At 35.5% G+C, this 21,911-nt stretch overlaps 1 protein-coding gene across 7 annotated transcripts in view; it reads left to right on the forward strand.

Annotated features, from left to right (window-relative positions):
- ANAPC10 (anaphase promoting complex subunit 10) overlaps nt 1-21,911 on the forward strand; it is a 107,377-nt gene that overhangs the window by 6,493 nt on the left and 78,973 nt on the right. For all 7 annotated transcript variants that reach the window (XM_019420588.2, XM_019420599.2, XM_053901220.1 and 4 more), the window contains exon 3: nt 18,883-18,973. In XM_019420588.2, coding sequence (XP_019276133.1) covers nt 18,883-18,973 — 91 coding nt within the window. The remainder of the gene's footprint in view (nt 1-18,882; nt 18,974-21,911) is intronic.

Raw genomic sequence — 21,911 nt, forward strand, 5'->3', positions numbered from 1 at the left:
TGTAGAGAGTTGGTATTATTTCTTCTTTACATATTTGATAGAAGTCACCAGTGAAACCACCTAGCCCTGGTGATTTCTTTTGGAAGGTTATTAATTTTTTATTCAATTTCTATAGTAGATATAGACCTATTCAGATGATCTGTTTCTCCATGTGTGACTTTTGTTAGATTTTGTCTTTCAAGGAAATGGTCCATTTTATTTAAGATATTAAATTTGTGAGCGTAGAATTGTTTATAATACTCTTTTAGTTTCCTTTTTATTATCCATGTGATTAGTAGGCATGACCCCTCTTTTGTCAATGATACCAGTAATTTGTGTCCTCTCTCTTTTTTTCTTGGTTAGCCTGGCTGGAGGTTTATTGATTTTATTGACCTTTCAAAGAACCAGCTTGTGGTTTAAGTGACTTTTTCTCTATTTTACCTGTTTTCAGTTTCATTGGTTTCTGCTCTAATTTACATTATTTCTTCTGCTTATTTGGGTTTAATTTGCTTTTCTTTTTCTTGGTTTTTAAGGTAAAAGCTGAGATTACTGATTCTAAATCTCTCTTTTCTAACATACATACTACATGCTATAAATTTCTCTGTAAGCAGTGCTCTTACTGCATTCTATAATTTTTTGGTAACTTTTATTTTCATTTTAATTCAGTTTCAGATATTTCGGTTTCTTTTGATACTTCTTCCTTGATTCATATGTTGCTCAATCTCCAAATATTTTGGGATTTTCCAGTTATCTGTTAGTGGTTTCTAGTTTAATTCTGTTGTTGTTTGAGAGCCTGTTTTGTATGATTTCTATTCTTTTAAATTTTTGTGTATAATTTATAGGCCAGAATGTGGTCCATCTTTGTGAATGTTATTTATATATGAGCATGACAAAAATTGTGTATTCTTGGGAAGCTTGCATATTCTGTTGACACCTGATAAACTAATCAATAAGTGTCAATTTGATCAAGTTGATTGATGGTGCTATTCAGTTCAACTATATCCTTATTGATTTTCTGCCTGATGGGTAAAGGCTAAGATTCAGAATTTAAAATTCTTTAGGTGTCCTTGTTTTTGTTTTCCTTGTTATTTTTGGATTTCCCTAGAGGCTCATTAAATGGAGTCTAAGCTTACAGTTCTTTGAATTGTAACCTTCTGATATTATATAGGAGCCCTGCTGATATGATGGTCAGTTGTAGGGGGAACAGAAGCGTTCTATAATCCTGTGACTAGATCATAGAATTTTAGTAGGTCTATTTCCATGGCTGTGACCTTTACAAGTGCTTCTCAACTTTCCCTACACCCCACTTATATGGGAGACAGGAAGGCTAGAGGAGTCTGGAGTTGGGTATTTTTCTTCCATGTCAGCTAGGCTGTAGTAAAACTCACGTTGGTTAGATTTGAAAACAGTTTTCCTAGAAGACAGATCTTTGTTAAGGACAGCAGGATGCTCTGGGTGTATTTCACAGTGATTACTTTTCCGCTACCTCTGCAGGAAGCACTGGATAATTTTCTTTGATCTTTACTTTGAAGGGGTCCTGGTGGGGCTCCTAGAGGTAAAATTCTTGAAAAGGTGCAGCTCTTCCTAAGGTTGGGCTTCTAGGAGTTTTTATCTCTCAACCTAGTCTACACTTAGTTGCCAGCAATTAGTCAATTACTCTTAAAGTTTTCCTACCAGTTGCCTACCAGTTTCCTACCAGACTCCAGCAGCATTTGCTACTTCCGGTAAGCTGTGATTCTGTGTTTTGTTTTGTTTTGTTTTGTTTTTTCAGTTTCCTGGGTGGTGGTTTGCCCTGTGACCTGAATTCTCTTTAAGACCTAAGATGTATTATTGATTTTTCAGTAGGTTTGGCTTCTTTTCATTGTTATTGTGAGGATGAAAATGACATTTTCCAAGCTTTTTATGTGTCAGACTGGAAGCTGGATGTTTTTCCTTTTCCTTTTAAACTATATATATCTTTATATTTGAAGTGGATTTCTCATAGACAGCACTGGGTCTTGGTTTTTAATTTATTTAAACCTGTGCACTGTCAGTGTAGACCCTGATGAGGAGTTTGATCTCATGAACCATGAGATCATGACTTGAGCTGAAATCAAGAGTTAGATGCTTAACTGACTGAGCCACCCAAGCACCCCTTAGTTTTTAATTTAATCTGTTATTCTTCATCTTTTAATTGAGAGGCATTTGTTGGTTATTATTTATTTATAATTATTCATTATTTTTGATGTCATTAGATTTAAAACTACTATCTTGGAATTTTCCTTATTTTTTTCCTGTTGATGTTTTTTCTCTTTTTTTTTTTTCCTGTTTTTGGGTAAATTCAGTATTTTTTTTATGATTCTGTGTTATCTCCACTATTAACATTGTTGGTTATATATCCTTTTTGATATTTTTGAGTGGTTGCCCTGAGGATTCCTTTTTTTTTTTAATTTTTTTTTTTAATCTTTATGTTTAAGAGAGAAAGAGAGAGAGAGAGAGAGACAGAGACAGAGAGACAGAGCGTGAGCAGGGGAGGGGCAGAGAGAGAGGGAGACACGGAATCTGAAGCAGGCTCCAGGCTCTGAGCTGTCAGCGAACATGATGCGGGGCTCAGACTCACGGACCGTGAGATCATGACCTGAGCTGAAGTCAGACGTTAACCCACTGAGCCACCCAGGCGCCCCTGCCCTAAGGATTTCAATATATATCTCTAATCATCACTTCATAGTAGTATACCACCATAGGTACGGTATATGAATCCTTCAAAAGGATACTTGCAATTTTTACCTCTAATCCTTTATGCCATTTTTGTCATACATTTGACTTTTGCATATTTTAAACTGCTGAATATATTGGTGCTATTTTTGTTTTAAAAGGTAAATTATAGTTTGAAGCAATTAAGAAATAAAAACTACTTTTTATTAATTTTTTCAGTTTTTGGAACTTAATTTCTTTTAATAGATTCAAGTCTTCTATCTGGTATCATATTCCTCTTACCTGAAGAACTTTCTTTAACATATTTATGTATTGTAGGTCTGCCAGCAATGTTTGGTTGAAAATTTTTTCATTTTGATTTTAGTACTGTGGTATATTTTCCCTGCATGGAATTCTAGGTTGGTAGATTTTTTATTTTACTACTTTAAAGATGTCATTCCATTATTTTCTGGCTTGCATAGTTTCTGAAGAGAAATCTGCTGTAGTTAATGTAGCTTTTTCCTAGTTGCCTTTAAGATCTTTGCTTTTCAGTAGAATGATTATGATGTGTCAGAGTGTGTGTGTTTGTGTGTGTGTGTGTGTTTAATTCTGTTTGAGATTCACTGAGATTCTTGCATCTTCTGGTTTGATGTCTTGCATTATTTTACAAAAATTCATGGCCATTATTTTTTTAAGTATTTCTTTTGCTCCGTTTCTTCTCTGTTGTCCTTCTATGAATCCAGTTATACATATGCTAGACTATTTGATTTTTCTAAACTGTTTGTTATTGTCCCATAGCTTTTAGGTGCTTTTTTTTTCCACTTTTTTTTTTTCTTCTCATTTTGTTTTCCTCTGGATATTTTTTTATTGATCTAGCTTCAAGTCCACTACTTCTTTCTTTGGCTTTGTTGAGTTTCATCTCTGATATGGTGGTTTTTTATTTATAGCTTTTCCATTTGACCCTTTAAAAATTTTTTTTGGAAATTTTTTTTTTTAAGTTATCTCCAGCCAACGTGGGACTTGAACTCACAACTCTGAGATCAAGAGTCACATGCTCCACTGACTGAGCCAGCCAGCTGACCCTCCATTTGACTCCTGAGAAGTTTTTAATCTCTGTTGAAATTTCCTTTTTGTTCAAACATTTCATCTATCTTTTCCCCTAGATTCCTGAATATGTTAATCATAGTTATTTGAAGTCTCTGTCCAGTAGTTCCAACATCTGGGTCATCTCTGAGTGTATTTCTATTGATTGTTTTGCCTTTTAGTAATATTGTTTTTCTTGCATGTTTGAGTGTCCTAATCTTTTATTGAATGCTAAATATCATGTTAGTGGATACTGAGAGAAATGGTGGTTACACTTTGAAATGGATACTTCTTTTCTACTGTCAGTCCTTTATTGTGGGGGTTGAGTTAGTTAGGAATTGACCTGGTTTTTTGTTTGTTTTGTTTTGTGTGATTACCTTCAGTACCTCACAGGGTTCAAATTCCTCTAAATATGCCCAGTGCTTAATGGTGGTGGGGTTGCCAGAAGAGGTTTTTTGTCTTTTTTTAATTTAAATTCCCATTGGTTAACATACAGTATAATATTAGTTTTAGGTGTACAATATAGTGATTCCATACTTCCATATATCACCTAGTGCTCATCACAACAAGTGCACTCCTTAATCCCTATCACCTATTTAACCCATCTTCCCACACACCTCCCCTCTGGTAACCATCAGTTTGTTCTTTATAGTTAAGAGTCTGTTTCTTAGTTTGCCTCTCTCTTTTTTCCCCCTTGGCCCATTTGTATTGTTTCTTAAATTCCACATATGAGTGAAATCATATGGTATTTGTCTTTTTCTGACTGATTTATTTTGCTTAGCATAATTCTCTTTAGCTCCATCCATGTCATTGCAAATGGCAAGATTTCATTCTTTTTTATGACTAATATTCTAGTGTGTGTGTGTGTGTGTGTGTGTGTGTGTGTGTATATATATATGCCACATCTTTTTTCATTTGTCAGTTGATGGGCACTTGGGCTGTTTTCATAATTTGGCTATTGTATATATCATGCTGCTATAAACATCAGTGCGTGTATATTACTCTAAATTAGTATTTTTGTATTTTGGGGGTAAATACCTAGTAATGCAATTGCTAGATCAAAGGGTAATTCCACTTTTAACTTTTTGAGGAACCTCCGTACTGTTTTCCAGAATGACTGCACCAGTTTGCATTCCCACCAACAGTGCCAGAGGGTTCCCCTTTCTCCACATCCTCACCAACATCTGTCATTTCTTCTGTTGTTGATTTTAGCCATTTTGACAGGTGTGAGGTGATATCTCATTGTAGTTTTGATTTATATTTCCCTGATGATCAGTGATGCTGAGCATCTTTTCATGTGTCTGTTGGCCATCTGTATGTCTTCTGCTCATTTTTAATTGGATTATTCATTTTTGGAGTGTTGAGATTTACAAGTTCTTTTTTTTTTTTAAGTTTTTATTTATTTATTTTGAGGGGGAGAGAGCAGGTGAGCAGGGGAAGGGCAGAGAGAGAGAGAGAGAGAGAGAGAGAATCACAAGCAGGCTCTGCACTGCCAGCACAGAGCCCAGCGTGGGGCTTGAACCCATGAACCGTGGGATCATGACCTGAGCTGAAACCAAGAGTCAGATGCTTAACCAAATGAGCCACCCTGGCCCCCCCTACAAGTTCTTTATATATTTTGGATATTAACCCTTTACCCGATATGTCAATTGCAAATATATTCCTTCATTCCATCAGTTGCCTTTTAGTTTTGTTGATGGTTTCCTTCACTGTGCAGTAGCTTTTTATTTTGATGAAGTCGCAATAATTTATTTATGTTTTTGTTTCCCTTGCCTCAAAAGACATATGTAGAAAGAAGTTGCTATGGCTGATGTCAAAGAGGTTACTGCCTGTGTTCTCCAACCAGAGGAGTTATTTTTTTATTTGTTTTCTTTTCTAAGTAGGTTCCATGCTCACTGTGGGGCTTGAATTTAGGACCCTGAGATTAAGAGTCACGCATTCTACTGACTGGGTAGCCAGGCACCCCATTTTTAAAAATATATTTTACCCAACATGGGGCTTGGACTCACAATTCTGGGATCAAGAGTTGCAAGCTCTACTAACTGTGCCCACCCCCCCTCCCCCCACAAGAGGAGTTTTTTAATGTTCCTCCTCCACTTTCAGTTTTCAGCTATCTCTGTACCTCTGTGCTTCAGAGGGTGTCTCTCCATGCTCTTTCCCTGCCTTCAGCTGTAGAATGCTATACCTTGTTACTCAGTGTAGGGAATGAGAGGTAGGGCTTCTCTGGTTTCCTGGTCCAGCTTCAATCTTAGCCATCTCTTGTGTGCCTGGCCTCCAAGGTAGGGCTTTCTCAGCATTTTGGTCCTTGCTATGTGTGATAGCCAAACTCTGCCTTGTATCTGTGGCTAGTCTTTTGTGGGAGAGTTTTCTGCCCTACCCCCAGAGGAAGGACTGTTTCTTGCCTCTACCCCAGGCATAGAGGATTTTTTTCTTTTAATCTTCTCCCTGCAAGGATGGGTCTTATCTGTCCTGGTGTCAGTAGGTTTGATGCTCATTCCTTAGCAGCTTAAGTCCTTTGTTCTGTTGGAGAGAAGGGTTTGGCAGGGAGGGTGGGGCTTTTTGCTTTTCCTGCAGTGGTGGTCACTTCCCTTCTTCAGGCAACCATTGAAGTAGCCTTTCTAGTCTCCTGCTCTCATATATGTGGTGAAGGCCCTTGGAAAGAGTCTGAGGGTCAGTGTGAGTTCACTTTATATTTGGGACTACCAAGATTGCTGTACTTTTATGCTAGCCCACACTTGGCCTTTAGCAATTTGTTAAAGTTCTGTCTTATGTCTCATGTTAGTTTATTTGGTCGTTGTTCCTTCCTCCCATGCTCTACCACAGTTGGGAAAAGCTATATATCCTTTCTCTCCTGAGGCTGAGAGTTGCCCCTTCTTGGGTGTTAGGCTTTTGGGTTGCTGTGTTGTTTCAAGCTCTGTTTTTGAGGAAAATTATGAGTTTGTAATTTATCTAGCTTCTTCTTGTTTGAATGGGAGTGATGCCTTTTTCCAGCTTCCTACATCCTGGACTGCTTCAGAAGTTTCTAATATTCTTCATAGTATCAAATAGTTCTGTGAATTTGCTCAAATCAAACACTTCCCATTGCTTGACCTAGTAGCATAATTCAAACTGGTGGCTTACTGTGTCAATAATGGGGTATAAATCAATGTCCATTCACATCCTTTTATGCTATGAATTTTGCGGAGGGCAACACATACCTGGCTCCCTGAAGATGCCCCACTGCTCTGACATCTTGGAGGTACAGAAGAGAACAATAGCTAACACTCTCCGCCAGGAGAGTGGTGGGATTGCTACAAAATGTGTTAGGTACAAAAGTGATGCAGTTCATCAGTTTTGTGTCATACATTTTACTTCCATCACCTTTGGGTATTTCACTAAATACCATTGTATGGTTATACATAAAGAATGACTGACTGGGGTGCCTGGGTGGCTCAGTCGGTTGAGCGTCCGACTTCAGCTCAGGTCATGATCTCATGGTTTGTGGGTTCACACCCCGCGTCAGGCTCTGTGCTGACAGCTCAGAGCCTGCAGCCAGCTTCAGATTCTGTCTCTGACTCTCTCTGCCCCTCCCCCACTTGTGCTCTGTCTCTCTGTCTCTAAAATAAATAAACATTAAAAAAAAAAAGAATGACTACTCTTTATTAATGAGAAATAGCAATTAATGAGAAGGTTAATTGTTTAGCTTTTGCTTTGCTATGGTCAGGTATTTTTCATTTTTAGGCAGCAGACAATTGCTGAAATCTATAACACTGTTAGAGAGTAAAAGATAAAAGCATAGAATCCTGGCTTTACATCCTGGAGTTTACAGTCTAATGGAGGAATTATAGCTTTAAACTAGGCATTATTTTACAGTGTAATAATTTATAACTTTTATTTAGCATTTACTAAATGTTTTAAGTACTTTATGTGTATATGCAGTATCTGCTGTTATTTTTATCATTTTCCAAATGAGGAAACGATAGTACAGAAAGATTAAGTAATTTGATAGTGATCATGGGATTAGTGGGAATCCTGCGATTCAAGGCAGTCAGGTTCTGTGGTATCGTATTGCTTTCTACTAAGCATGGGCTCAGTGTAGTAGTGGCTGAGAATGGAAGTGATTGATTCTGCCTAACAGATCAGGGAAGGCTTCATGGAGATGCTTATCTTACATGATGGAGCAAGAATAGGGTTTCACCGAATAAGGACATAAAGGCAAGAGAAACAGTATGCACACAGGTGTACAGCTGAGACAAAACAAAGCTCATTCAAAAATTTTAGGTAAAACTAGAACAGAGGGAAGTGGCATAGGCAAAGCTAGTTAGGTAGAGGCCTGATCATTGTTAAACAGTTGACACTTTACTGTATACAGCCATTGAAAAACTTTAAGTAGCAGAGTAAAACAGTATTTGTTCATATTTGAGAAGTGTAGAGGATGTATTGAAGTGAAGCAAGGTTAGTGGCAAAGAAGTCGTTTAAAAGACGTGTAAGAATTCAGGTGAGAGGTGACATATGGAAGAATTTTAATAAACTTTCAAAATGTTAATAACAGTTTGTTGGAGGTACAAATTTACTTGCCTGCTATAGTGTGGTAGTAGTATAGAGCTTTGAAAAGTTATTTTTCTGTCTCTGGAAATACTAGTTCAATATTTCACTCAGATTAAAATTGGAATGTATTTAGTAGATTCAGCTTAATTGAAGACACATCACAAAACAATTCCACAATTCAGCACAATTGTCAGTCTCTGCCCAAGAGACTGGAAAAACTAAAGGTCAGATTTGTGTGGCCGCTAGCATCATAAGAGAGTCTTATTAGAGTAACTTAATCATTTAATTCCGTAAGCACTAAATTCATACCAGGTTGGGAAACAAAATTAAGGGGAAAAATAGGTACATCCTCTATGTTTGACTCTATATTTGATACTTTACAAGCCAACAAAAATAAGGATTTAGTGAGGCTGTATTTTGTGAACATCTTCCAGGATATATTTTCCACTTGATTTATATCTTTTACCAAGGCATTGCTTTTATTAATTAATTTTAGAGGCATAATTCAATGGTGTAAGTTCTGTTTTTCTTTAAAAAAGTTACTAAATTTAAATCTTTTTAAGTTCACGCTATAACTGACAATTGTGATCATTGAGTGAATTTCTCATTGAATAGCAGTATGTGCATTGGTGAGAATAAAACAGCAGTATAAGAAATAGATCAAGAAAGGCCTTTCTTGGAAAATGAAATTTGTGCTGAGATATAAATGTTAGGAAGAATCCATTGTGCAAAGATTTCAGACAAGAATCTCTCTGACACAGGAAACAGGTAATTCAGAGGCTCTAAGCTAAATGGTTTGGCACGTTTGAGGTTCAGAAAGAAGTCTAGTGTGACTAGTGGATAGTGGGTAAGGAGGGCATGAGGTTGGAGACATAATTAGACATGGTCAGATTATGAATTTCTGGTAGAATTTGGATTTGAAGTACAATTTAGATTTGAAATACAAAGAGATACCACTGGAGATGTAAAGCAGGAAAGTGAGATGATCCGATACAGAGTTTAAAAAAATAAAATCACCATGGCCACTGAAAAATAATGGTTGGTGGTAGAGTAATGGTGAAGACCAGGGAAAGAAAGGCTAGTATAGTAATTTATGCCAGATGATGATGTTTTTGACTAGGTTGATGGTTGAAAATGGAGAGAAATGATGGCTTGGGATGTATTTTTAGAGGTGGGGAAAATTATGACTTACTAAGGGAAAGGAAAGATTCAAGAGTGACTCTTAGGTGTCTGGCAGAATAATTCAGTATTTCCTAAGTTGATAGTGTGTGTGGGGAAATAAATACTTTTTTTTTGGTCAAAACAAAGTTATGAGTCAAATACATTAGTTTTTAGATCAGCATTCTAGTGAGGTGTTTATTAGGCAATTGACTACAGAAGCTTGGAGCTCTTGGGGAAAGGTTTAGATTGGAGATACAAATTTTGAGGGTTATCAATATACTGATGATATTCTAAGCCTGTTGACTGGATTGACTCACCTAAGGAGAGACTGTATTTAGAAAAAAGAGTAAAGCCTCAGGGCTCTTCAAGATGTTGAGGCCTGGCAGAATAGCAGGAATAAGAATGCACAAAGGGCAATAAAGGAGAAGTGGTCGTTGAACTAGTTGGAAAACTAGGAGAGTGGGAGATAATGGATAGAAGCCAAGAGAAGACAGTATATAAAGAAATTAGTTAATTCATCTCTTTTTTTTTTTCTTAAATCGAAGTATAGTTGACACACAATGTTATATTAATTTCAGGTATACACCATAGTGATTAGATAGTTCTGTACATTACACGATGCTTATCACAATAAGTGTAGTTACCATCTGTCACCATACAACATTATTACAACATTATTACAATATTATTGACTATATTCCCTATGCTTTACTTTAATCCCCATGGTTTATTTTATGACTAGATATTTGTATATCTTAATCCCCTCCACCTATTTTGCCCACCCCTTAGCAGTCCCTTCCCTCCTTCTGGCAACCACCAGTTTGTTCTGTTTTTATGAGTCTGTTTCTGTTTGTTTGTTTGTTTGATTGTTCACTTATTTTGTTTTTAGATTCATAGGTGAAGTCATATGGTATTTGTCTTTCTCTGTCTCATTTCACTTAGCATAATACCCTCCAGGTCTATCTGTGTGGTCGTGAATGGCAAAATCTAATTCTTTTTTTTATGGCTAAGTAACTCATTGTACTTATATAGCACAACTTGTTCATTCATCTATTGATGGACACTTAGGTTCTTTCCATATTTTGTTGTAAGTAATGGTGCAATAAACACAGGGGTACATACATCATTTCAAATTAGTGTTTTAATTTTCTTTGGGTAAATACCCAGTAATGGAATAGCTGGATCATATGGTATTTCTATTTTTAATTTATTGAGGAACTTTTGTAATGTTCTTTGGAAAAATGTCTATTCAGGCCCTCTGCCCACTTTTTAGTCAGATTGTTTTGGGGGGTGTTGAGTTGTGTGAGTTCTCTATATATTTTGGATATTAACTTCTTATTGGCTATATCATTTACAAATAATTTCTCCCATTCAGTAGATTGCCTTTTTGTTTTGTTGATGGTTTCCTTTGCTGTGCAAAAAGCTTTTTATTTTGATGTAGTCCTAATATTTTATTTTTTGTTTTGTTTCCCTTGCCTGAACAGGTATATCTAGAAAAGTGTTGCTGAGGCTTGATGTCTGAGAGATCACTGCCTATGTTTTCTTTCAGGAGATTCATGGTTCTAGGTCTTATATTTAAGTCTTTAATCCATTTTGAGTTTATTTTTGAGTATGGTGTAAGAAAGTGGTCCAGATTTATTCTTATTCATGTAGCTGTCCAGTTTTCCGAATACCCTGCATTGAAGAGATTGTCTTTTCCCCACTGTATATTCTTGCCTCCTTTGTCACAGTTTAGTTAACCATATGAATGTGGATTTATTTCTAGGCTCTCTGTCCTGTTCCATTGATCTATGTGTCTATTTCTGTGCCAGTACCATACTGTTTTGATTATTATAGCTTTGTAGTATAGCTTGAAATCTGGGATTGAGATACATCCAGCTTTGTTTTTTCTCAAGATTGCTTTGGCTATTCAGGGCCTTTTTGTGATTTTATACAAATTTTAGGATTATTTGTTCTAGTTCAATGAAAAATACTATTAGTATTTTGATAGGAATTGCACTGAATGTGTAGACTGCTTTGGGAGGTATGGCTATTTTAACAATATCAATTTTTTCTGTCTGTGAACATGGTATATCTTTCCATTTGTATCGTTTTCAGTTTCTTTCATCAATGTCTTATAGTTTTCAGAGTACAGGTCTTTCCCTCTTTGGTTAAATTTACTTCTAGATATTTTATTCTTTTTGATGTAATTGCAAATTAGATGGTTTTCTTAATTTCTCTTTCTGCTACTTTTTGATTAGTGTACAGTAATGCAACAAATTTCTGTTTACTAATTTTGTGTATTGCAACTTTATTGACTCCATTATTAGTTCTAATAGTTTTTGGCCGTCTTTAAGATTTTCTACGTACAGCATCTTGTCATTTGCAAATAGTGGCAGTTTTACTTCTTCCTCACCAATTTGGGTGCCTTTTATTTCTTTTTTTCTTATTTGGTTGCTGTGGCTAGGACTTCCAGTATTTTGTTGAATAAAAGTGAGTGTGGATATCTTTGTCTTGTTCCTGATCTTAGAGGAAAAGTTGTTTTTCACCATTGAGTATGATGTAAGCCATGGATTTTTCATATATAGCTTTTATTGTGTTGAAGTGTGTTCCCTTTAAACCCACTCTGTTGGGAGTTTTTATCATGAATGGATGTTGTACTTTGTTAAATGCTTTTTATGCATCTATTGAGATGATCATATTTTTTTTTATCCTTTTTTTTTCAGTTTTTTTTTTTTTTTTTTTTTTTTTTTTAGTTTTTTTAACGTTTATTTATTTTTGAGAGACAGAGACCGAATATGAGTGAAGGAGAGGGGCAGAGAGAGGGACTCACAGAATCCAAAGCAGACTCCAGGCTCCAAGCTGGCAGCACAGAGCCTGACACGGGGCTCAAACTCACGGACTAGGAAATCATGACCTGAACTGAAGTCAGACACTCAACCAACTAAGCCACTGAGGATCCCCTATTCCTTCATTTTTAAAATGTGGTATATCATGTTGATTGATTTGTGGATATTAAATAATCCTTGCATCCCTAGAATAAATCTCAGTTGATTGTGGTCAATGATTCTTTTAATATATTGTTGAATTTCATTTGCTAGTATTTTGTTGAGAATTTTTGCATCTATATTCATCAGGGATATTGGCCTATAATTTTTTTTTTCTTTTTTGGCAGTATCTTTGTCTGATTTTGGGGTAATGCTGGCTTTGTAGAATGGATTTGGAAGTTTTCTTTCCTCTTCTATATTTTGGAATAGTTTGAGGAGAATAGGTATTAACTCTTCTTTAAAAGGTGGTACTTGTCTGTGAAGCCATCTGGTCCTGGACTTTCATTTGTTGGGAGTTTTTTGATTACCATTTGAATTTCATTATGAGTAACTAGTCTGTTCAGATTTTCTATTTCTTCCTGATTTAGTCTTAGAAGAATATGTTTTTAGAAATTTTATCCATTTCTTCTAGGTTGTCCAATTTGTTGGCATATAATTTTTCATAGTAGTTTCTTACAATCCTTTGTATTTCTGTGATGTCCATTGTTACATCTTTCATTTCTGGTTTTATTTATTTGAGCCCTTTCCCTCTCTTTCTCTCTTTTTCCTTTTTGATGAGTCTGAAGGGTTGTCAATTTTGCTTATCTTTTTAGAGAACTAGCTCTTGGTTTTATTGATCTTTTCTATTGTGTTTTTAGTCTATTTCATTTATTTCTGCTCTGCTCTTTATTATTTCTCTCCTTCTACTAACTTTGGGCTTTATTTTTTGTTCTTTTTTAGCTCCTTTAAGTGTAAGGTTAGATTGTTTATTTGAGACTTTTCTTGTTTCTTGAGGCAGGCCTTTATCTCCGTAAACTTCCCTTTTAGAATTGGTTTTGCTGCGTCCCAAATATTTGAACTGTTGCACTTCCATTTTCCTTTGTCTCCTGGTATTTTTAAATTTCCTTTTTGATTTCTTTGTTGACCTATTGGTGGTTTAGTAGCATGTTGTTTAGCCACCCCTTTTTGTGTTTTTTTTTTCTTCTCTTTATTATAGCACTTAACTCTTTATATTGTAATTTATCTGCTTCAGTTCCTCAGTGCTGGCCAGTGGAACATATTGGGCTGTACAGGGAGGTAGCTGCTAGTTATGTGTAGCTATCGAGTACTTTATTTTTTATTTATTATTCTATTTGAGAGAGAGGGAGAGAGCGAGTGGGAGCATGAGCAGGGGAGAGGGGTAGAGAGAGAAAGAGAGAGAGAGAGAGAGAGAGAGAGAGAGAGAGATAGTTATCTCATGCAGGCTCCATGCTCAACACGGAGACTGATGTGGGGCTCGATCCCACAACCTTGGGATCACGGCCTAAGCCACATCAAGAGTCGGACACTCAACTGACTGAGCCACTCAGGCACCTCTCTGTTGAATACTTTAAATGTGACTAGTGTTATTGAAAAATCATTTTAAATTTTATTTATTTTTAATTAATTTAGATGTAAATAGTCACAGCATAGATAGTGCATTAGATAAATGAATTCCACAGAGACCACGTGTTATCTATCTTTGTGTCTTCGGAGTCAACACATATGCCCCAGTTATAATAGCACCCTGGCAAACGTGGAAGGATTTGTGTTAAAAGATATGCTTGAGGTGAAAATGGCTGTTTTACTCCTAGAGGCAATCTAAACTGGGCTACTCAAATGTATCTCATCTATTGATGTTGTGTTAGTCAGCTATTGCTGCACTAATGGTCTGTGACAAACAAGCCTAATCTCTCAGTGGCATATTATAACAAAATTTATTTTTTGCTTGGCTATGGCTTGGCTGTAGGCTGTGACTTGGGTCTAGGCCTGCTCCATGTGTTCAGGCACAATGTCTTAGTGGGGTGCCAACGTTTAGAAGGGTGCCAAGTTAGACCTTGCCAGCACATTTAAAACCTCTGCTTGTGTCACATTCATTTACATTGTGTTGACCAAAACAAGTCATAATTAAGCTCCACTATGACTAGAGTGTAGAATCATTTTGTTCTCCTGGAGGATGGGTAGAGAAGAGTAGATATTTACTAAACAATAACAGTAACCACAGGTGAATGCTAGTTTTCTTTTCCTTAGAGCAGTGGTTCTCACCTGGGGATGATTTTACCCCCTAGGGATACATTTGGTAATATCTGCAGATGTTTTTGATTGATACAACTGCTGGTTTGGAGGGGAAGATTGTGACTGACAAATAGTAGAGGCCAGAGATGCTGCTAAATATTTTATAATGCACAGGATAGCCCCTGCTCCTGAAAGAATTATCCAGTGCACAGTATCAGTAGTGCCCAAGTTGAGTAGACTTGCCATAAAAGTTCTAAAATTTTAGCATGCATAGTAATCACTTACAGGATTTATTAAAATACCGACTCTTAAACAGGTTAATGCTGAAAGTTTCTGATGCAGTAGGTTTAGATTTCCTAATAAGTTCCCAGATAGCAGTGATGCTGCTGGTCCAGGGACCATACTGTGAACCACCGACTTATGAATCACTACATCATATGAAAGTTTTTTTCTGGATAATATTGTTTGAGTGCATTATCATGATACCTATCAAAGCAGTTATCACAGGTCTGTCTTTTGGTTCTTTTGTTTGGACTAAAAGAATCCAGATACAACGCTGAATGGGAAGCTTTGGAAAAGAAGCTTACTCTATGAGCTATGGCACTGGCACATAAACAGATGCTTGTAAGAGGTTCTGTTTGTGAGACATATTTTGAAGAACTAGAAGCTGATAATCATACTTAGTATTCCAGAGGTAAAGATTTAGACTGATTAATTCTTGATGAGAGTGTACCTACTTAGTTATACTGTTAGAGTTTCATAAGCAATATCAGTTAGAAAGACACTTACAATGACTAGTCTTGAGTTACAGGACATCCTCTTATTCTGGATAAGTTATTCAGGTTTTTTGTTTAATGTTTATTTTACTTGTTAAGAAAAAACACCATTTTGTGAAATTCTTTGAGCACACACTTGTAAAATTGTGAAATGAAAGAGAAAGAAAAACTGCTAAATAAATATGCTAAACCAAATAGCTAAAATAAATTATGTGACAAAAGGTCTTTTAATCAATAGAACATTTAACGGTAGAGCTCTTAAGGAAGAGTCCTGTAATTGAGTTATCCTCTTTTAGGGAACTCATAAACTGACAAGAAGAAAAAGGGATTTAGAACTTAAGAACTCTTTATGTTAGTACCGAAAGAACTTTTTATCTTATAATTTGCAGAACTGAATATTCTGAATTAGGCTTAGAAATAACATATAAAGAAAGAACAGAAGCATGGTCTAAGGCAGCATGGTCCAAAAGACATATAATGCAAGTTGCATATGTAACTTAAATTTTTCTAGTACCTACATTAAAAAGGATAAAGAAATGGGTGCAACTAATTGTAATAATATGGTTTTTGTTTTTTTTTTTAATTTTTAATGTTTATTCATTTTTGAGAGAGAGAGAGAGAGACAGAGCACAAGTGGGGGAGGGGCAGAGAGAGAGGGAGATACAGAACCTGAAGCAGGCTGCAGGCTTCGAGCCATCAGCACAGAGTCCAATGCGGGGCTCAAACCCACAAACTGCAAGATCGTGACCTGAGCCGAAGTTGGATGCTTAACTGACTGAGCCACCCAGGCACCCCAATGTAATAATATGTTTTTAGTTCAAGATAACTAGACTTATTATTAGTGAGATGGTTTGCATTTCATACTAGTCTTCAACCAATGTATATTTTGCACTTATAGCAAATCTCAAGTTGAACTAGCCATATTTCTTCAATAGTCTCATGCAGCTAGTCGCCACCATATTGCACAGCACAGATCTAAGAGTTACAGAGTGAGTAATGGAGAACCTAGTTTTTATATTTTAAGATTTTCTTTGGTGCAATAGGAAGCTATTAACATTTATCTTGGTCACTGTCTGAATTCAGACCATCATCACTTGGAGTTTTGATTACTTAGGATGGGTTTCTCCCTCCCTGGCAATGAAGAATCTATCTGAAGATTCTGATCTGATTATTTCCTGATCATATAACTTACCTATTAAAAATTCTTATGTAGGTTGGCATATTTTTCAAGATAATTTATACTTCATATCTTAGTACATAAGAGTCTGTATGATCTGACTCCTTTCATATGTCTCTGGTTCATTTCCTGATGCAACCCAATGTGTAGCCTTAGCTACCAAAAGCTACCTTTGCTTCCTATAGATTCCACTTTTCCTTTTCTGTGCCATTATGTGTTTTTCTCTTTATTGAATGGTTTTTAACCTTGCCCTTCTACCTGTTTACCTAGTTAACTCTTACTAGTACTTCAGAATTTAATGCAAAAATTATTTTCTCTGGAAGAACCTTTTTTTATTTAAAAAAAAAAAATTTTTTTTAACGTTTATTTATTTTTGAGACAGAGAGAGACAGAGCATGAACAGGGGAGGGGCAGAGAGAGAAGGAGACACAGAATCTGAAACAGGCTCCAGGCTCTGAGCCATCAGCACAGAGCCCGACGCAGGGCTCAAACTCACGGACTGTGAGATCATGACCTGAGCCGAAGTCGGACGCTTAACAGACCAAGCCACCCAGGCGCCCCTGGAAGAACCTTTCTTTTTCACTAGTATATACTGTAAATGCAGCGTATGAAGATTTAAGATATAAATCTCAGACTGCGGAGAGCATATTTGGATCACATTGAACAGACATAGGGTTAATATCCATAATAGTAAAAGAGTTATAAATCAATAAAGGGACCTAAGTGCAATGAAAATATAGGAGGTTATGAATAGGTGTTTTCTATAAGAAGAAATATAAATGATCAATGAAAGTTTGAAATAATAAGTTTTTACCTATCAGGTTAGCAAATACTTAAAAGAATGATTTCATTTTAGCATGAGTACAGAGAAGTGCTATCCAAGAGAAATCTAGCAAACCACGTATGTAATTTAAAACTATCCAGTACCCCTATTAAAATTTAAAAAGATACAATTTTCATAATTTATTTCATCTCCATATATCCAAAATTATTTCAATATATAATCAATATATAATAAATTATTAAATAGAGATATTTAATGTTTTTATACTAAGTCTTCAAAATCTAGTATAAAGATTTCAGAATATCACAAGTTTTACTGGTTACATGAAGGAATATGTTCTTGTACATTATTGGTGAGGATGCATTTTGGAGGAGAAATTGGCAATATTTATCAAATTAAAAATTCAAATGACCCAGGGTTCTATTCCTAGAAGTCTATCCTCCAGAAATACTGATATGCATTTGAAGATTTTAGATAGGTAGATGTTTACTGCAGTGTTGTTTGTAATAGGAAAACATTGGAAACAGTCTAAGTACCCTATAGGGGTTTGGTTAAATAATTATTACACTTCCAGACAGTGAGATATTGTATAACCTTTAAAAAATGTGGGAGCTGCTTAGGTTAACTGAGTTACTATATGAGTTAAATAAACATTACATGATATAATCATATAAAATGCTTAGAATGTACCTGGCACATAGTGAATGTGATATCGGTATTTGCTGCTGCTGTTGTTATTATTATTAATTATTATTATTGATATGGAAGAATCTTTCAGATAATTTAAGTGAAAAAGAAAAGCAAAGTGTAGAGCTATTTATCATATGCCATTATTTGTGTAGCGGGGAAAAAAGAATTATGCATTTGCTTATATATGTGTATAGTATGTGTGAAAAAGTATGTAAAAAATTGATAACATTGATTATATTTGAGGAGGGAAACTGGATGGTGGGGGTGGGGGAGATAGAGACTTTCCACCATGTTGTTTTTTGTACCTTTTGAATTTGATCTATAATGAATTATACTACTTACTCAAAAAATTAAAATGTAAATTAAATCAATTTCTCTTAAATATTTTTGAAACATCCACACCTTACCATTAAATTATTTCTGTAATTAGTATGCATTATTATGATTTTAATCAAAAAGCAATACAGGTTATTTTTACTTCAGTTATCTAGAATAGCTAGATATGCAATTCTCGGCAAATTTAATTTTTGACTAATCAGAATGTTGATCAGAAACACTTGGCTTCAAAATGTATGTGATTTTTGAAAATATTTCTAAGGTGTCCTTTTTCTTGTCACAAGAAAGATGTATGGCATCTTGAACTTAATAAAACCTGATTTTGTAGGACATGAGGATCAGTCTTATTACCACCTTGTAGAAAGTATAAAAAACTGGATTTGAAGACATGCTGTATTTAGAGTTTATTTAGGAGATATTCTTTAAAAATTAAAGCCAACAACCAAGAACAGTTGGCCCTAATGTAACATTTTGTGTGTGCAAATGATATTCTAAGAGTTGAGATCTTCTTAAGAAGATGGAAGAATTCTAATTTAAAGTTTAGAGTATTGACCATCCTCTTTATCAAACTTTCTGGACAAATGTGTATGGTAATTTTATATTTCGAATATATAGCTCTTTCTTTTTCATGAGAACTTACTGTCACTTGTGTTTTAGGATTTGGAGTGGATCAGTTACGAGATGACAATCTTGAAACTTACTGGCAATCAGATGGCTCCCAGCCTCATTTAGTAAACATCCAATTCAGGTAATACATTTTTGGATTTTTCTGTTTGTGTAGGTTAAGTGGACAAAGTAATCTATTTTATTTACAAAAAAATTAAAGAAATATAGAAATTATGGTGAAATGCACTTAACTGGTTCTTATACGCCTTGAGATTATTTTTCTGCTTAGATTGTGTTTTAAGTTTACCCTGTCTTGTCTTTTGTGAATTCTTTATGGTACTTTACACAGGTCCTTTTACATGGAGATTTCGTAAATATACTTTTCATGTCTGATTTATTTCGGAAAAATATGCTTTGCTTATGACCTAATGCAATGCCTTAATGCATCACAGTGAATACACCTGGAGTGATAATAGTAAGTTGTTTAGGTATAGACTATTCATTTCATTCTCAGATTTGTATTTCCATTTGGAAAAACAAATGTTTTAATTTAGAACCTCGAAGGACATTTTCAGTTTTGAAATGCTTACTTTTTTGGGGAAAGGAAAATAACCATATGTTTTTCAGTTGCTTTGAATTTATTGAGACACATGGAAACCAGTAACTTGGTTATCTTTCTCCACTTGTATCATCTGTTTTAACATTTTATGGTATTGTATTTTTAGTGTGTTTTTCTCACCGAGGGTATAGATTAGCAAATTTCTTTTTTTTTTTTTTTTAATTTTTTTTAACATTTATTTATTTTTGAGACAGAGAGAGACAGAGCATGAATGGAAGAGGGCCAGAGAGAGGGAGACACAGAATCTGAAACAGGCTCCAGGCTCTGAGCTGTCAGCACAGAGCCTGATGCGGGGCTTGAACTCACTGACCGTGAGATCATGACCTGAGCCGAAGTCGGCCGCCCAACCGACTGAGCCACCCAGGCGCCCCTAGATTAGCAAATTTCTTATGAAAAATCCAGATAATAAGTATTTTAGGCCTTGTGGGCTATCAGGTCTGTGTTGCAACTACTCAGGCCATTATAGCATGAAAACAGCCACAGGTAATACATACTGGCTGAGTTTAGCTTTTCTAATAAACTTGATCTTACAAAAGTAGGAGGCGGGCAGAGTTCACCCACTGGGGTGTAGTATACCAACTATTGCCCTTGTGTATTAAATATGTACATGCCAGAAATAAAAACAGCACCTAATATTTTTTTAAAGACTAAAAATATCAGATACTTTGCTAAAAAGCCTTATGCATTCATTTCATTTAACCTCTACAGCAATTTTTTTCTTTTTTTAAATATAATTTACTGTCAAGTTAGCTAACATGCACTGTATACAGTGTGCTCTTGGCTTCAGGAGTAGGTTCCCATGATTCATCACTTACATACAACACCCAGTGCTCATCCTAACAAGTGCCCTCCTCAATGCCCATCACCCATTACCCCTCCCCCCGCCACCAACCCTCAATTTGTTCTCTGTATTTAAGAGTCTCTTATGGTTTGCCTCCCTCTTTGTTTGTAACTATTTTTTTTTTTCCCTTCCCTTCCCCCCTGGTCTTCTGTTAAGTTTCTCAAATTACACATATGAGTGAAAACGTGATATCTGTCTTTCTCTGACTTATTTCACTTAGCATGATACTCTTCAGTTCCATCCATATTGTTGCAAATGGCAAGATTTCATTCATTTTCATTGCCGAGTAGTATTCTATTATATATATGTACCACATCTTCTTTATCCATTCATCAGTTAATGGATATTTGGGCTCTTACCATAATTTGGCTATTGTTGATAGCGCTGCTATAAACATTGGGGTGCATGTGAACCTATGAATCAGCACTCCTGGATCCTTTGGATAAATTCTTAGTAGTGTTATTGCTCTACAGCTATTTTTATTCTTAGATAAATTAACTTGCCAAGATCACACAGCAAATGAGTGGCAGAATTGCAACTGAAGGCAAGTGCTCTGACCTGAGAACTTGTGCTTTTAACCATTATACTGTATAGCCTAGAGCAAATTTTTTTCATGACAAAAAAGTTTATCACTTAAAACTGATATAATGAATGTCCTAATTTAATTGTATTATATTAGAATAGCAGGCTTTTTTTTTTTACAAATACAATTTTATATGGAAGGCTAGCATATTGAACAAATAATTAAAAAAAAATCTGTGAAATCTATCAGGCGTTAAATAGTTGTTGATATATATCATTTTTAAGTGGTCCTCCAAATATCTTTGTAATTGTAGGCACTATCACTTTTCTTATTTTACAGATGAAGAAACTAAAACTTAGAAAAATTAAGTAATTTGTTCAGGCCACACCCTATGCAGTTACAGACGGTGGATGTGATCTAGCAGTCTAGACTTAAAAAACATTTTGTAATTAGTATCCAGCTGTTTCTCAAGCTTATTAAAACACTCAGTAACTTAAGGCCCTCCCTGCTTAACTCAGCCCTTGATGTCACTAGGGAAACCCAAGGTTTTGAGGAACACTTTTTCTTTTTTTATTTTATTAAAAATTTTTAATATTATTTTTTTATTTATTATTTTTTATTTTGAGAGAGAGAGAGAGAAAATGCAAGCAAGGGAAGGGCAGAGAGAGAGGGAGAGAGAGAATCCCAAGCAGGCTCTGCACTGCCAGTGTGGTCCCTGATGCTGGACTTGAAGTCATGAACTGTGAGGTCATGAACTGAGCTGAAATTAAGAATTGGACGCTTAACCGACTGAGCAACCCAAGCGCCTCGAGGAACACATTTTTAAACAAGTGTTTTACAAAAAGGGAAGTTGATTAAGAATTTTGAAACAATCTCCTACTTACAGAAAAGTTGCAAGTATGGTACAAGTTTTTTTCCTCTAAATCATTTCAGAGTAAGTTACCAATATATATTTCAGCTCTTCAGACTGTTTTTGTATGTCATTCCTATAAACAAAGGCATTCTCCTACATAACCATAATACATCCTTAAGAAATTAACATTGATACATTTAATTCTACAGCACCATTCCTGTTCTACCAATTGTGCCAGTAGAGT

Source organism: Panthera pardus, unplaced genomic scaffold (assembly GCF_024362965.1).
Source record: "Panthera pardus isolate Hobbes unplaced genomic scaffold, ASM2436296v1 HiC_scaffold_13, whole genome shotgun sequence".
Classification (NCBI taxonomy): Eukaryota; Metazoa; Chordata; class Mammalia; order Carnivora; family Felidae; genus Panthera; species Panthera pardus.